At 46.0% G+C, this 16,449-nt stretch overlaps 1 protein-coding gene across 1 annotated transcript in view; it reads left to right on the plus strand.

The window, feature by feature from the left end:
• Positions 1 to 7,152: 7,152 nt before the first annotated feature.
• LIX1 (limb and CNS expressed 1) overlaps positions 7,153 to 16,449 on the plus strand; it is a 53,503-nt gene continuing 44,206 nt past the window's right edge. Inside the window, exon 1 of the mRNA XM_001512498.3 lies at positions 7,153 to 7,401. Coding sequence (XP_001512548.1) covers positions 7,320 to 7,401 — 82 coding nt within the window. The 5' untranslated portion in view covers positions 7,153 to 7,319. The remainder of the gene's footprint in view (positions 7,402 to 16,449) is intronic.

Below are 16,449 nucleotides of genomic sequence, written 5' to 3' on the forward strand. Positions count from 1 at the left end.
GATCAGAGAAGCGGCTTGGCTTAGTGGAAAGAGCCCGGGGTTGTGAGTTCTAATCCCGGCTCTGCCACTTGGCAGCTGTGTGACTGGGCGAGTCACTTCACTTCTCTGTGCCTCAGTCACCTCATCTAGAAAATGGGGATTACGACTGTGAGCCTCCCGTGGGGACAACCTGATGACCCTTTATCTCCCCCAGCGCTTAGAACGGTGCTCTGCACATAGTAAGCGCTTAAATACCAACATTATTACCGTTAATCCCGGCTCCGCTACATCAGCTCTGTGACTTTGGGCCAGTTACTTCTCTGGGCCTCTGTGACCTTATCTGTAAAATAATATCCGTATCTGTTAAGCGCTTCATATGTGCAGAGCACTGTTCTAAGCGCTGGGGGACATACAGGCTAATCAGGTCGTCCCATATGAGGCTCACAGTTAATCCCCATTTTACAGATGAGATAACTGAGGCACAGAGAAGTGAAGTGACTTGGCCATTGTCACAGCTGGCAAGTAGCAGAGCTGGGATTCGAACCCATGACCTCTGACTCCAAAGCCCAGGCTCTTTCCACCGAGCCACGATGAAGACTGGGAGCCCCACGGGGGACAACCTGATTACCTTCTATCTACCCCAGCGCTTAGAAGAGTGCTTGGCACATAGTGCTTAACAAATACCAATATTAATTTATTATTATTATTATTAATAATATTAAGGAGTTCCCCCTGGGCAAGGAGAAGACCAGCAGTGCTACCCAGTGACCAGCAGAGGGCGCCGGCACCGCACCTCCCTGGATCCGGGGCAAAGTTTGTGGCTGAAAATCCCCCAGCATCATTCATTCATTCATTCATTCATACTTATTGAGCGCTTACTCTGTGCAAAGCACTGTACTAAGTGCTTGGGAAAGTACAATAATAATGGGATGGGCTGGTTCTGGCATTTGTTAAGCACTTACTATGCAAGAGACACTTACTATACTTACTATGAGAAGCAGCGTGGCTCAGTGGAGAGAGCCCGGGCTTGGGAGTCGGAGGTCATGGGTTCCAATCCCGGCTCCGCCACTTGTCAGCTGGGTGACTGTGGGCAAGTCCCTTCACTTCTCTGGGCTTCAGTGACCTTGTCTGTAAAATGGAGATGAAGACTGTGAGCCTCACGTGGGCCTACCTGATGACCCTGTATCTCCCCCAGCGCTTAGAACAGTGCTCTGCACATAGCATAGCACATAGCACATAACAAATACCAACACTGTTATTATTATGTGCCAAGCACTGTTCTAAAAGCTGAGGGAGAGTACAATAATAATGGCATGGTATGGTTCATTCATTCATTCAATAGTATTTATTGAGTGCTTACTATGTGCAGAGCACTGTACTAAGTTACTTATGGTATTTGTTAAGCACTTACTATGTGCCAAGCACTGTTCTAAAAGCTGAGGTAATAATAATGTTGGAATTTAAGCGCTTACTATGTGCAGAGCACTGTTCTAAGCGCTGGGGATGATACAGGGTAATCAGGTTGTCCCCCATGAGGCTCACAGTCTTAATCCCCATTTTACAGATGAGGGAACTGAGGAACAGAGAAGTGAAGTGACTTGCCCACAGTCACACAGCTGACAAGTGGCAGAGCCCAGAATCGAACCCATGACCTCTGACTCCCAAGCCCGGCCTCTTTCCAACTGAGCCACGCTGCTTCCGATAGAAGGTAATCAGGTTGTCCCACGTGGGGCTCACGGTCTTCATCCCCATTTTACAGATGAGGTCACGGAGGCCCCCGAGAAATGAAGTGACTTGCCCGAGGTCACACGGCAGACAAGCGGCCGAGCCGGGATTAGAACCCATGTCCTCCGACTCCCGAGTCCGTGCTCTTGCCCCTAGGCCGTGCTGCTTCTCAGTATAAAAACACAGTCCTGCCCACGATGAACTCACAGTCTAGAGGGGGAGGCAGACATTAATATGTGTAAATAAATTGATCAAGAAATTACAGTTATATACAGATCCCTACATACGTGCTGGGAAGGAGAATGACGGAGCAAGTCAGAGCAGCGCAGAAGGGAACGGGGGGAGAAGCCCGTCAAAGGGCAGGGACCGTCTCTATCTGTTACCGATTTGTCCATTCCAAGCGCTTAGTACAGTGCTCTGCACGTAGTAAGCGCTCAATAAATACTATTGAATGAAAGAGAGGAGGGCTGAGCCCGGAAGGCTTCTCGGAGATGTGCAGGTGAAATCGCTGGGGACCACTGAGTCAGGCAGAATTCGACTTGTTGCCGGGTGGTGAACCGGCCCCGGCTACTTCAGTACAGTGCTCTGCACACAGTAAGTGCTCAATAAGTATGTTTGAATGAATGAATGCTTTCTAGAAACTATTGAAATGTATCAAGGCAACGTCAACAAGACAGATTTGTAACCTTCAACTTCTAGTCCACGAGACCTGTCGCTCTGGAGTTGCTTAAGATTTCCAGATTTCTTTTTTTATTCACCCTTGATTTTAATTGAAGTATAAGTAATGTAACTCGCTGTAACAGGTAGCTTAGAAAGTGGGCATCTTTCAGAGCAAGGGGCTGGGAGGCTGAAAACCTCGGTTTTAATCCCAGCTTCCAGTTGCCTGCTGGGTGACCTCGGGCAAATCACTTTCTCCGTACCTCAGTTTCCTCATCAGTAAAATGGGGATTCGACGTCTGTTCTCTCTCCTACTTCGACTGTGAGCCTCATGTGGGACGGGGACCGTGTCCAACCAAATTAACTTGTTCTTCCCTCAGCACTTAGGAAAGTGTTTGACATTCCTTCATTCAAGGGTATTTATTGAGCGCTTACTATGTGCAGAGCGCTGTACTAAGGGCTTGGAACATACAATTCGGCGACACAAAGTAAGTGCTTAACGAATACTAGAATAATAATATTTCGCGAGAGGAATTGCATGAAATGGAAAGAAACATGATGAACACAAATAGAGCTTCATTCCTTGATCTATGCAAGTCACATCTCTGTCCAGAAAACATTTTGAGGATGAAAGTTTCCAAAGTTCAGAGCTTTAAGCAGGGCTACCTAAATGCAGAAGCAGCGTGGCGCAGTGGATAGAGCACAATCCTGGGAGTCAGAAGGTCATGGGTTCTGATCCCAGCTCTGCCACTTGTTTGTTGGGCGACCAGGTCACTTCACTTCTCTATGCCTCAGTTACCTCATCTGTAAAATGGGGATTAAGAGGCCAAGCTCCGTGTGGGACAGGGACCGTGTCCGACCTGATTAACTTGAATCTACCCCAGCGCTTAGAACAGTGCCTGGCGCGTGGTAAGTGTTTAACTAACACCATGATTGTTAATTATTATATCGATAATAGGCAAAAGGGAAATATTGAGGGTGGGGAAAGAGTGAAGGCTGGGGAGGGAGTTCCTGAAAGGATCGGGATGACTGGAGTCAGGTGGGACTAGTCAGAGGCAAGGCTCCTTGGAAGCGGATCTTGTGGGAGTTATTTGGAAAATTCCATTTTAGAAGAAGGCCGAGGGCCCGCCATGTTGACAGGGGGCCCCACGCCAGCCGTGCTTTGGTGGCAACTGCACGGCAAGCGAAGCGGACGACTAGGGGCTCCTCAACAGCGCGTTCACGGGATCGACCTGAAACGCTGGAATTTAGATTCTGTGGTCACTCGGTCAGCGCTGAAAACATCCATAAACGCCTCCGTCGATCAGTGGTATTTGTTGAAGGCCTACTGTGGGCGGAGTGCCGTATTAAGTGTTTGGGAGAGTACAGTGCAACAGAGTTGGAAGGAACGTTCACATTCCCTGCCCGCTATGAGTTCACAGTCTAGAGGGGAAGAGAGACATCAATGTAAATCAATCATTTCAGGCATTATTCACATACAGAAGAAGCTCTTCTTGGCTTAGTGTTCAATTTTTTTGTTTACGGAATCTGCCACTTGTCAGCTGTGTGACTGTGGGCAAGTCACTGAACTTCTCTGTGACTCAGTTACCTCATCTGTAAAATGGGGATGAAGACTGCGAGCCTCACGAGGGACAACCCGATTACCGGTATCTACCCCAGCGCTTAGAACAGTGCTCTGCACAGAGTAAGCGCCTAACAGATACCAATATTATTATTATTATTACTATAACGAAAACTAAAGCATTTAGGTAAAGGCCTATGACCAGTTTTTGATGCTCTAGAGAAGAGCCTGAAGACTTACCATATGATAATGATAATTTTGATATGGCATTTGTTCAGCGCTTACTATGTGCCTGGCACTTTACTAAGCAGTGGGGTAGATAAAGGCTAATATATGTTGGTATTTGTTAAGCGCTTTCTATGTGCCGAGCACTGTTCTAAGCGCTGGGGTAGACACAGGGGTTGTGTCACGTGGGGCTCGCAGTCTTAATCCCCATTTTACAGATGAGGTAACTGAGGTACCGAGAAGTCAAGTGACTCGCCCGAAGTCACACGGCTGACAAGTGGCCGAGCCGGGATTCGAACCCATGGCTTCTGACTCCAAAGCCCGTGCTCTTTCCACTGAGCCACGCCGCTTCTCTAATCAGGTTGGACACCGTCCCGGTCCCACATGGAGCTCAGCGTCTTAATCCCCATTTTACAGATGAGGGAACTGAGGCTCAGAGAAGTGAAGTGACTTGCCCACGTCACGACAGCAGACAAGTGGCAGAGCTGGGATTCGAACCCAGGTCCTCTGGCTCCCAGGCCCAGGGTTTTTCCACTGCTTCGCTAACTTCGTTTTCCTGTCGACAGTCTCCCCACGGTGGGTGAACTTTGAAGTGAGATTCATCGTTAACTTGAGAGTCGACCTGAAGGAAGTACCGTGCTTTCCTAGGTTCCCTGTCCTGTTTCTGTCTGACAAAAGAGGGGGAGAAACTACACTTTTAAGTTAAAGAGAGAATTAAGACTTTCTAGGCATCCTGCTGCGAGGTAATAATGTTGGTATTTGTTAAGCGCTTACTTTGTGCCGAGCACTGTTCTAAGCGCTGGGGTAGACACAGAGGAATCGGGTTGTCCCACGTGGGGCTCACAGTCTTAATCCCCATTTTCCAGATGAGGGAACTGAGGCACCGAGAAGTGAAGCGACTTGCCCACAGTCACACAGCTGACAGGTGGCAGGGCCGGGATTCGCACCCCCGACCTCGGACTCCAAAGCCCGCGCTCTTTCCACTGAGCCACGCTGCTTGTTTGTGATTGTTTTAGACTTCTGCTGAGGGCCTGAGGTTCTGGGAAAGAGGGAGTGGAACTCAGAAGTTGGATTTCATCGATTCAGCCCTCCTCTTCCAGTGGTAATGATAATGATTGTGATATTTGCGGCGGTAGGATTCCTAGGATGTTTCGGATCACTTTAATGTCACTCTGTTTCCGCGAGTTTGTAAGCAGGTGTTTGTTTCTCCTTGGGGCCTTCCCAAGATTGACTTTTTTCCCCAGAGAATCCCAGAAACAAAGAAGCCGTTCTCAAGAATTTTAGCAGTCTCACAAATTTCACATCAGAGGTGAGTGACTGAAGGCACCTCGTAATCCCCGGATGGTTGCGTTGGATCGGAGAGGGGGGATATGGGTTGCGTTTTGAATCAGTTCAATGGTTCAGGAAATAAAAAGGAGAGTCGTATTCCCAGCCCTTCCCCATAACCTATATTTAAAATATCCTTTGGAATAGCAGATAAATGCTGCCTCTTTATTTCTATTAGTCCCGTCTTCCATTTTCCTATCGTTTGGTTCCCTCCCACGCCTTATTTATCGGAACATTCGATCGATGAATCAGTGATATCGATTGAGTGCTCGCTGTGTGCAGAGCACTGTACGAAGGCCTTGGGAGAGGACAGCGCAGCAGAGTCGGTGGATACGTCCCCCGCCCACAAGGAGCTCACCGTCTAGAAGGGGAGATGGCTATTAAAATAAGTTGCAGGCATTTACGTAAGTGCCTTGGGGCTGAGAGGGGAGTGGAAATCAAACGTTTCAGGGATACAGATCCAAGTCTTTAGGCAACACAGAAGGGAGAGGGAATTAGGGAAAAGAGGACTTCGTCAGGGAAGGCCTCTCGGAGGAGACGTGATTTGAATAGGGCTTGGAAAGTGGGTAGAGCTGTGGTCTGTCATTAAAAAAGCAGCAGCGTGGCTCAGTGGAAAGAGCCCGGGCTTGGGAGTCAGAGGTCGTGGGTTCTAGTCCCGACTCTGCCACTCGTCTTCTGTGTGACCTTGGGCAAGTCGCTTAACTTCTCTGTGCCTCAGTTACCTCATCTGTAAAAATGGGGATAAAACACCGTGAACCCCACGTGGGACAGTCTGATTACCCTGTATCTCCCGCAGCGCTTAGAACAGTGCTCTGTACTAGAGGAAGCGCTTAACAAATGCCATAATTATTAGAGAAGCAGCGGGGCTCAGTGGAAAGAGCCCGGGCTTGGGAATCAGAGGTCGTGGGTTCGACACCCGGCTCTGCCACTTGGCAGCTGTGTGACTGTGGGCGAGTCACTTCCCTTCTCTGGGCCTCAGTTCCCTCATCTGTAAAATGGGGATTACCTGTGAGCCTCACGTGGGACAACCTGACGACGCTGTATCTACCCCAGAGCTTAGAACGGTGCTCTGCACGTAGTAAGCGCTTAACGAATACCAACATTGTTATTATTAAGAGACCGTGCAGGAGCGGCCAGAGGGATGGAGTGGCGAACCAGAAGAGAACAGTGTCAGCGAAGCCAAGGTTAGATCCCATTTCAAGGAGAAGGGGCTCGTCCGCAGCCTCAAAAACAGCCTGGCACATAGCAAGTGCTTAACAAATAACAAAATTATTATTATTCTAATAGAGTTAGGAACCACAGTGCCGGCCTCTCTTTCGTCCAGAGATTTTTGCGTGGCACAAGCTCACGCCGGGAGATATTTGGAATTTCTTAAGAAGATTCCCTTTCCGCCCTCTATCTCCTGGGGCAGAGAGGGAGGGAAATAGAACTCTTTTTTTAAAAATATCCGCTCCACTCTGCAGGACTACAAAGCAGTGGAACCTGGTCCATGCCTAGGATGCAAAACCGGAGGGTTTCTCCTAAATTATTTCTCCAGTCAGCCTGTAGATGGGTGTGTTTCCCAGAAGGTAGCCGCAGGAGTCTGCCTGTCAGCCTGTTTTATTCGCTCAGGCTACAACAAAGATAAGTTAGCAGAGGAGGAGGAGAAGGAAAAGGAGGAGGAGGAGGAGGAGGAGGATCCCTTTGGGAGCTTTTGGTTCTGGGTAATGCCTGATTGGCAGATGTTAAAAGGGATTCCTTGGTAATCCGGTGCATCAATGAGCTGCCCAAATTCAGCTCAGGACTCGAATAATTCAGGCATGAAGAGGTTCTGTGCAGACAGACTTCGCATACAGGCGGCCCCACTATGGACAGAACCTTGGAGTCCCTGAAACACATAATTGCTCAAGTCCTGCCTCATAGAGACCCAGCTCTTGTATTTAAAGACTGTAAGTAAAAAAGAAAAGAAAAAAAAAAGCAAAGTTTCTCAACGCTTTTCGGGTGATGGCTGCAAAATATTCTCTCACTTTGTATTTCAGCGGGGTGACTGTTGAGATTTTGGTCGGCGGGGGTGATCGATATTTAACTTGTTTCTGATTCCTGAAGGTTGGTTTCGGTCAGTGTAGTTCCACGGATTGTTGGAATTTTTCTCCTTGTTATGTTCCATTAATACTTCAAAAGCCTCCTTGAAAATAATGCTTATCCTTGCTCTGTCAAAGACAGAGTGAATTTTCTAAGGTATTATTTAAGTCGGGTGAGGTGGTTTGTCCTAGTTTTAAGTTGCAGATTTCCTGGATATAACAAATGGTAGAAATCAATCTCAATGAATGACTGAATTTTTAGGGGAAAATATGCTTTTTCCCATTTGGTAAGCAGCTTGTTAAATTTGTTTCTTTTTGGTCTGTGAAAATGCTTAGTCTCGCATGAATGATTTTTTAATATTTCCCAAAACAAAATCTCTCTGACCTCTTGCATTTCTACATCTCTTTACCAGATTGTGCACCGGTTACAGGGCAAACAAATAGAATGAGATTTCAACTCCCCCCCCTCCCCCAAAGAATTAAATGATAGCAAAATGTCCGTGGCACATTCCAGATGCCCGTTTAGTTTTCTTATCATGCATAATGGAAAATAATTAAATCAATCCTCTCGGATTTAGAAATGCCACTAAATCATTTGTCATGTAAACTTGGTTTCTGGAACCAATTTGATTTTTCCGCTGTAAAATGGACAATTGTTATATTGCATCTTATCTACAGTAGGTTTCATATTACAAAAATCTGATGAAATCGGGCTTTCTGGTCAGAAATGTCCAAGAGGTAAAATGTGAATGGAATTATTGTAGATCCTAACGTGGAACTGCTTTCTCCTTGGCAAATAGAGTTGCCCAACTTCTGTCTTCCTCAAAACATCTTCATCTTGGCCATTTGGTTTCTGATTGCAAAAGTATTATGCATGCCAGGTGTAGTTCAGTTTAATAACCTATATGTGCGATGAACGAAGATGAAGCTCAGTGGAATGTTTTACTCTGGACTCTTTTCTCCTTCTCAAGTTAAGTTGCAAGCTACTCTTCACCCTCAGGCACAATGGGACAGGCATTGATTTCCTCCTGGTTTCCTGCATTTGTCAACAGCTCCCTTAAAGCTAAGGAATAGCCATCTCCCCTCACGCTAACCTCGAAAGGGATCAAATGCTGCGGCAAGTGACTTTCGAATGAGGAGGGACTGAAAGATAATCTTTGTCCTATCTGGGACAGAATATTCTAGAGGGAAAATACGAATTTTTGGAGCATTTACTCTGTGCGGAGCACATAATAAGTTCCTAGGAGAATATAATAGTGTTAATCGACATCATCCCAGCCCTCGAAGGCACTTACAATCTAAAAAAAAAAAATCTGAGGCCACACAAGTGTAGACAAAGACTTCTTGTATGGCAGAGAGAGAGGAGAGAGAGAGGGAGGGGGAGAGAGAGAGAAAGAGGGAGAGAGAATCTTTGCACAACTGTGGATTTTGAGGCCAGGGATGGTCTTGGCAGCAAAGGTGGGGGGAAAAAAACCTCCATTTCATGTTGCCTACCCTAAGTCTGTTATGAATTCAGGAAGCTCAGCCATATATTGTTTGTCTTTAAATGGGGAACCAGCATTAATCAGATTAGTTCTTTTCGTCCCCATGTTCTCTGTAAAATTACAGCGGTGTTCCATTCCATAAATATTTTCCTAATGGTGGGATTTAAACTAGCTGAGGGAAGTCTACCTGTCATGTAGCTGGCCATCTGGAGGTCAACAGGTAAGATTTAAAGTTACATATGCTCTTTATTGTGCTTTCATCTCTTTTGAGAAATGACCAGATAATGGGATCAGTATGGGGAATCACGGTGAATTCTTAAAATGCAGAAACAGCATGGCTTCGTGGATAGAGCGCAGGCCGGGGAGTCAGAGGACTTGGGTTCTAAGCCCAGCTCCATCTCTTGTCTGCTGTGTGACCCTGGACAGGTCACTTCACTTCTGTGTGCCTCAGTTACCTCATCTGTAAAATTAAGACACATACACACACATACAAAAAGTTACGTTCATTTAAGTTCCGACAACGTCCTTTTCCTTGTCAAGCGATGCTCCGTGACTCCTATCTGTCCTTAAGGGACACTTTGGTAACGTAGTTTGTGATATACCTTTCCTGTGAGAGTAAGAGATTTTCCAGTATTCAAAAGCGGAATGTTCGTTCTTCATTATTCAGATTGACTCTACAAGGTAGGCAGCCATATTAGTAGCAGCAATAATTGTGGTATTTATTGTTTACTCCGTGCTAATTACTGGCCGGGGGCAGGGGTAATAATATTAATAATAATGATGGTATTTATTAAGCGCTCACTACGTTCCAAGCACCGTTCTAAGCACTGGGGAAGATACAAGGGGATCAGGTTGTCCCATGTGGGGATCACAGTCTCAATTCCCATTTTACAGATGAGGTAACTGAGGCACAGAGAAGTGAAATGACTTGCCCCAGCTCACACAGCAGATAAGTGGGGGAGGCGGGATTAGAACCCACGACCTCTGACTCCCAAGCCCGGGCTCTTGCCACTAGGCTATACAGTCAGGTCAGAGCAGTCCCTGCCCCACATGGGGCTCCCAACCTAAGAGCACGGTCGTGTGACAGCTGTGGAGTAATTCCTGTTTTGGTGGTCTACTGAAGAGTTTGTGGTCAAACTGTGGGTGAGTTTGTGTGAAGGATATTGGCAAGGATGTGGGAGTCCTCTTTCTTGGAGAACCCATGGTTCAATCCTATTATCCCATCAGGACTCTAGAACTTTCATTCATTCATTCAATAGTATTTATTGAGCGCTTACTATGTGCAGAGCACTGGACTAAGCGCTTGGAACGAACAATTCGGCAACAGATAGAGACGGTCCCTGCCGTTGGACGGGCTCACGGTCCGAGACGGACGGACGAGAACGATGGCGATAGATAGAGTCGAGGGGAAGAACGTCTCGTAAAAACCGATGGCGACTAAATAGAATCGAGGCGATGTACATTTCATTAACGAAATAAATAGGGTAATGGAAATATAGACAGTCGAGCGGACGAGTACGGTGCCGAGGGGATGGGAAGGGAGAGGGGGAGGAGCAGAGGGAAAGGGGGAAGAAGAGGGTTTAGCTGCGGAGAGGTGAAGGGGGGGTGGTAGAGGGAGTAGAGGGAGAAGAGGAGCTCAGTCTGGGAAGGCCTCTCGGAGGAGGTGAGTTTTAAGTAGGGTTTCGAAGAGGGGAAGAGAATGAGTTTGGCGGAGGCGAGGAGGGAGGGCGTTCCGGGACCGCGGGAGGACGCGGCCCGGGGGTCGACGGCGGGACGGGCGAGACCGAGGGACGGCGAGGAGGTGGGCGGCGGAGGAGCGGAGCGTGCGGGGTGGGCGGTGGAAAGAGAGAAGGGAGGAGAGGTAGGAAGGGGCAAGGTGATGGAGAGCCTTGAAGCCTAGAGTGAGGAGTGAGGACTTCAGGAGTCCAAGCCAAATGTTGGTTTTATTTTTGGAAGATGGAAGTTTTGGGTTGCCATTTTTTTCCTACTGGTAATATAGAGAGCTTCAGGAACCGAAGACGTTCAGACTCAATACGAGAATTAGAGAGGCTGTGTGGCCTAGTGGATAGAGCACGGGCCCGGGAGTCAGAGGACCTAATCCCAGATCCGTCACATACCTGCTTTGTGACCTTGGGGAAGTCATTTAACTTCTCTGTGTCTCAGTTCCTTCATCTGCAAAATGGGGATTCAATAGCTGTTCAGTGGAAAGAGCCCGGGCTTGGGAGTCAGAGGTCCGAATCCCGGCTCTGCCACTTGTCAGCTGCGTGACTGTGGGCAAGTCACTTCACTTCTCTGTGCCTCAGTTACCTCATCTGTAAAATGGACATTAACTGGGAGCCTCACGTGGGACAATCCGATGATCCTGTATCTACCCCAGCGCTTAGAACAGTGCTCGGCACATAGTAAGCGCTTAACAAATACCGACGATATTATCACTTAGACCGTGAGCCCCATGTGGGATCCAATTATCTTCTATTTACCCCAGTGCTTAGTACAGTGCTTGGCACACATTAAGCCCCTAGCAAAAACTATTCTTCTTATTATTACTAATAATATTAATATGTGACCTTCGTCCCCTTTCCCTCCAGCCAGTCAATTATTGAAATGGGGATGGAGAATGTATCTTGGTGATCCTTAGTCTGGGCTTTCTGCAGCATTGAAGAGCTAAAATAAAAGTGCTAAAAGAGAGAAGTCTTCTGGATGAAGTTTGGAAATTACAAATTACACAGGGCAAACAACCCTCATTTATCTAGTTTGTGAATTGCCCCGTTCCTGGGATTCTTTTTCCTTTCCCTTCTACTCTCAGAGAAGCTGCATGGCCTAATGGGAGTCAGGAGATAACAATGATAATAATAATAATTATGGTATTGTTGAGTGCTTACTATGTGCCAGGTGCTTTACTACGCGCTGGCGTGGATACAGGCAAATCAGATTGGACACAGTCCCGGCTCCACGTGGGGGTCATAGTCTCAATCCCCATTTGACAGATATGGGAACTGAGGCCCAGAGAAGTAAAGTGACTTGCCCAAGGTCACCCAGCAGATGAGTAGCGGAGCCAGGATTAGAACCCATGACCCCACGGACGCATGGCAATGACCCGAGAGATACGGATTCTAATCCAGAACCTGCCTCTTGCCTGCTATATGACCTTGGGCAAGTCACTAGCGTCTTTGAATCTCATTTTCCACATCTGTGAAATGGGAATTAAACTGTTCTCCCTTCCCATTAGGCTGAAACCTATGTGGGCAAGGCATATATCTGAACTGATCACAGAGCTTGGCAGGTAGTAAAAGCTAAACAGATATCACATTTTATTATTGTTCTTATCGTTCTTATTAATTTTGGATGATTTCTCTACTTCTCTGGCACCTTCATCAGAGGTGAAGGAAAAGAAGATGAAACTCAAAGCCAGGTGATTTTTCTTCTGCTTGGCAGCCTCTAAAAAAAAAAAATGTGTTGAGAAGGGCAGTCGAATGAAGAGTTTAAGTGATTTGAATCATCTGTGGATTTCAGTGAGCCGTGCTCTTCCTGCGCCTCACTTCCACAGATAATCAAGGACCGGTTGAACTAAAAAGAAGTGTGTCCACACCCTCCATAAATTTGATGCACTAAGTGGTACCCAGAATTCCACCAGATTGGATAAAAGGGAACATTACTCTTGAAGATGGGAAGCCGTGTGTGACTCTTTTCTTAACATCACCCCCCTCTTGAAAGCACACGCGACGGGTTTTGAGGCAAACACCGGCTTCTATTTAAGAAGCCATTTGGCTTCATTCGCCTCTAATAGAGGAGCCCTTTTCTCCCTCGAGGGGTACATTCGTTGCACAGTTGCTCAGAGCGAAAACTGAGACAAGTACTGGCATCTCTTGAAATCTAAATGGAGAGTGAATAGTAGAAGTAAAAAGTATATTTCCACCCCATGCTTTTTAGTGAGTTTCTTCAAAATCTCAAAATTAACAGATTTGGGATTTAAAGAAATACGTGTTTTGGAGTAGAATTTGAAAGATCAAATTAAACCAAGCACAAGGACCCAAGGCACGTGAAGGAATTCCAGGAAGGTTCGGGTAGAAACGTCAATGCGTGCTCATCAACTCAGTTAAATTTTAGGTAAAGCAATTTGAACTCCACTAAAGTTAACTGGAAAATGGTAGGATTGTATTCTTGCTGAATTCTATTCATCTCCTAATTTTTCCTTTTACAGGAAACTGTTTTCTTTTTGGACTGAATTTGAATTTTTACTCCTTTAGAAAAACACACATTTTTTAAGTTTCCCGATTCAAAAATGAAATGCATATTAAAATTGGATTTCCCCTTCCTCCCCCACCCCGTTTTCTCCAGGAATTGTACATGAGAAAGTGCAGAGATGAAACAATGAAATCCTCGGCCTTAAAGAATATGTATATCCTTTAAGCAGCATGGCCTAGTGAGAAGCAGCATGGTCTAGTGGAGAGAGCACGGGCCCAGGAGTCAGAGAGCCTGGGTTCTAATCCCATCTCTGCCGGTGTGCTGTGTGACCTTGGGCAAGTCACTTAACTTGTCCGTGTCTCAGTCACCTCATCTTTAAAATGAAGATTAAGACTGTGAGCCTCATGCGGGATATGAAGTGTGCCCAGACTGTGAGCCCGTTGTTTGGTAGGGATTGTCTCTATTTGTTGCCAAATTGTAATAATAATAATAATAATGCTGGTATTTGTAAAGTGCTTACTATGTGCAAAGCACTGTTCAAAGTGCTGCGGGGGGGGATACAAGATGATCAGGTTGTCCCACATGGAGCTCACAGTCTTAATCCCCATTAAGCATAGAGAAGTGAAGTGACTTGCCCAAAGTCACACAGCAGAGAAGTGGCAGAGCCGGGCTTAGAACACATGACCTTTGCCTCCCAAACCCGGGCTCTTTCCACTGAGTCAGTACTTTCCAAGCACTTAGTACAGTAAGCGCTCAGTAAATACGATTGAATGAGTGAACCTGATTATCTTAATTAATTAAGGTATTTGTTAAGTGCTTACTATGTGCCCAGCACTGTTCTAAACTCTGGGGTAGATACACAGTAATCAGGTTGTCCCACATGAGGCTCACAGTCTAAATTCTCATTTTACAGATGAGGTAACTGAGGCACAGAGAAGTTAAGTGGCTTACCCAAGATCACACAGCATACAAGTGGCCGACTCAGGATTAGAACCCACGTCCTCTGACTCCCAAGCTCGTGCTCTTTCCGCTAAGCCATGCTGCTTCTCGTATCAACTCTAGCTCCTAGAAAAGTGCCTGGAACATATGAGTGCTTACCAAGTACCACTAAATAAGCATACACACACACATATATATATATATATATATATATATACATATATAGCGTGGCTCAGTGGAAAGAGCACGGGCTTTGGAGTCAGAGGTCATGGGTTCGAATCCCGGCTCGGCCACTTGTCAGCTGTGTGACTTTGGGCGAGTCACTTCACTTCTCGGTGCCTCAGTTCCCTCATCTGTAAAATGGGGATTGAGACTCTGAGCCCCATGTGGGACAACCTGATTCCCCTGTGTCTACCCCAGCGCTCAGAACAGTGCTCGGCACATAGTAAGCGCTTAACAAATACCAACATTATTATTGTATATACACACACATTTATATCTCTATTTATTTATCTTTATTTATATCTCTAGACTGTAAGGTCACTGTGGGGAATGTGACTGTTTATTTGTATAATGTACTCTCGGGGCATATAGTACAGTGCTCTGCACACGGTAAGGATCAATAAATATGAATGAATGATTGTGTGTGTGTGTGCATATATATCTATTAATATGCATATACATATATATATAATACACTTTGTTAAAGAGGTTGCTAAAAGAAGTTCAGTTTGAAACTTCCATACTAATATTAGGTACAACATGCATTCCTTTCCAAAATCAAACTGAGCAGATTCCAAAACATCTGATTTCGCACGCTATTTCGTGCAAAATCAAGTACCTTTCTGCGGGGACCGAGGTCCCTTCTCCCCACGGATTTTAATAATACAGCTCTGTTAGCCCGAACTCAGTTTTAACAACTTCTGAAACGCATGTGTTAAGTTACAGCCGATAATGGCAGACAGCTGGCTGAGGGTGCATATATGAGTTAAGATTTTTCTGTTTAAACGATATGGTCTTACTGATTATGTGCCGCAGATTGATTTAAGAAATGCAAGACAACTTTAAAAGGCTTTCACAGAAGAATCTTCTTTAATTCATTTCATATTGAAGCTTCAACTCAAAGGGAACTTTTTCCTTTTTCTTCTCCGTTCCAATGCTCAGCTAGAAAGAGTTAATGAAAACAACCCTCTTCCAGAAAGAAACCTCCGAAGGCCGCACAGCTACGGAGCAGACACTGACTAAAGTTCTAGATGGGGTTTTTAATAGACTAATTCTGTTTGTCAGTGAAATGCACCGTCGGGGGGGGAAGTTGGAGACGATTCAGCTTTAGCCGGTGGATCTGAGTTCTCTTATTCGGCTACTCGATGGTTTGGCAGCACATCTGTCCGCTAACTGCGGTCCCCTCCGCTGTTTACAGGCGCTAGTCCTTGGACATGTGTAAAGTTACGCGTGTGAAGGTGTAGCTGGAACAGCTTCTGTTTAGTCTGAAAGAGAATTCCGCACACGACGTGCTGGGTGTCGCGGGCCGGGAATGTGCCTGTTTATTGTTGGATTGAACTCTCCCCAGCACTTAGTACAGTGCTCTGCACACAGTAAGCGCTCACTAAATACGATCGAATGAATGGGCAAGGGAAAGGCAGGAGAATGGAGCTAAGTCTTTGGGAGTGTCCTCGAAAAAGTTTCCTATTTTCCTGCTTTTTTAAAAAAAAATGGTATTGGTTAGGCACTTACTATGTGCCAGGCACCGTATTCATTCACTCAATCACGTTTTCTGAGTGCTTGCTGTGTGCAGAGCACTGTACTAAGCGCTTACTGTTCAAATCACTGCGCTAGATAGAAGGCAATCAGTTTGGACACAGTCTATGTCCCACTTGGGGCTCTCAGTTTTCATCCCTCTTTTACAGATGAGGTCACTGAGGCATACAGAAGTGAAGTGACTTGCCTAAGGTCACACAGCTGATAAAAGGCAGAGATGGAATTAAAACCCAGGTCCTTCCGATTCCCAGGCCCGGGGGTTTTGGCCAGCAATGTACTCGTCCGCTCAACTGTATATATTTTCATTACCTTATTTATTTTGTTAATGAGATGTACATCGCCTTGATTCTATTATTTTGTTAATGAGATGTACATCACCTGGATTCTATTTATTTGCTATTGTTTTAATGAGATGTTCATCCCCTTGATTCTATTTATTGCTATTGTTTTTGTCTGTCCGTCTCCCCCCGATAAGACCGTAAGCCCATCAGAGGGCAGGGACTGTCTCCGTCTGTTACCGATTTGTACATTCCAAGCGCTTAGTACAGTG

The sequence above is a fragment of the Ornithorhynchus anatinus genome, chromosome 1, assembly GCF_004115215.2.
Source record: "Ornithorhynchus anatinus isolate Pmale09 chromosome 1, mOrnAna1.pri.v4, whole genome shotgun sequence".
Taxonomy (NCBI): Eukaryota; Metazoa; Chordata; class Mammalia; order Monotremata; family Ornithorhynchidae; genus Ornithorhynchus; species Ornithorhynchus anatinus.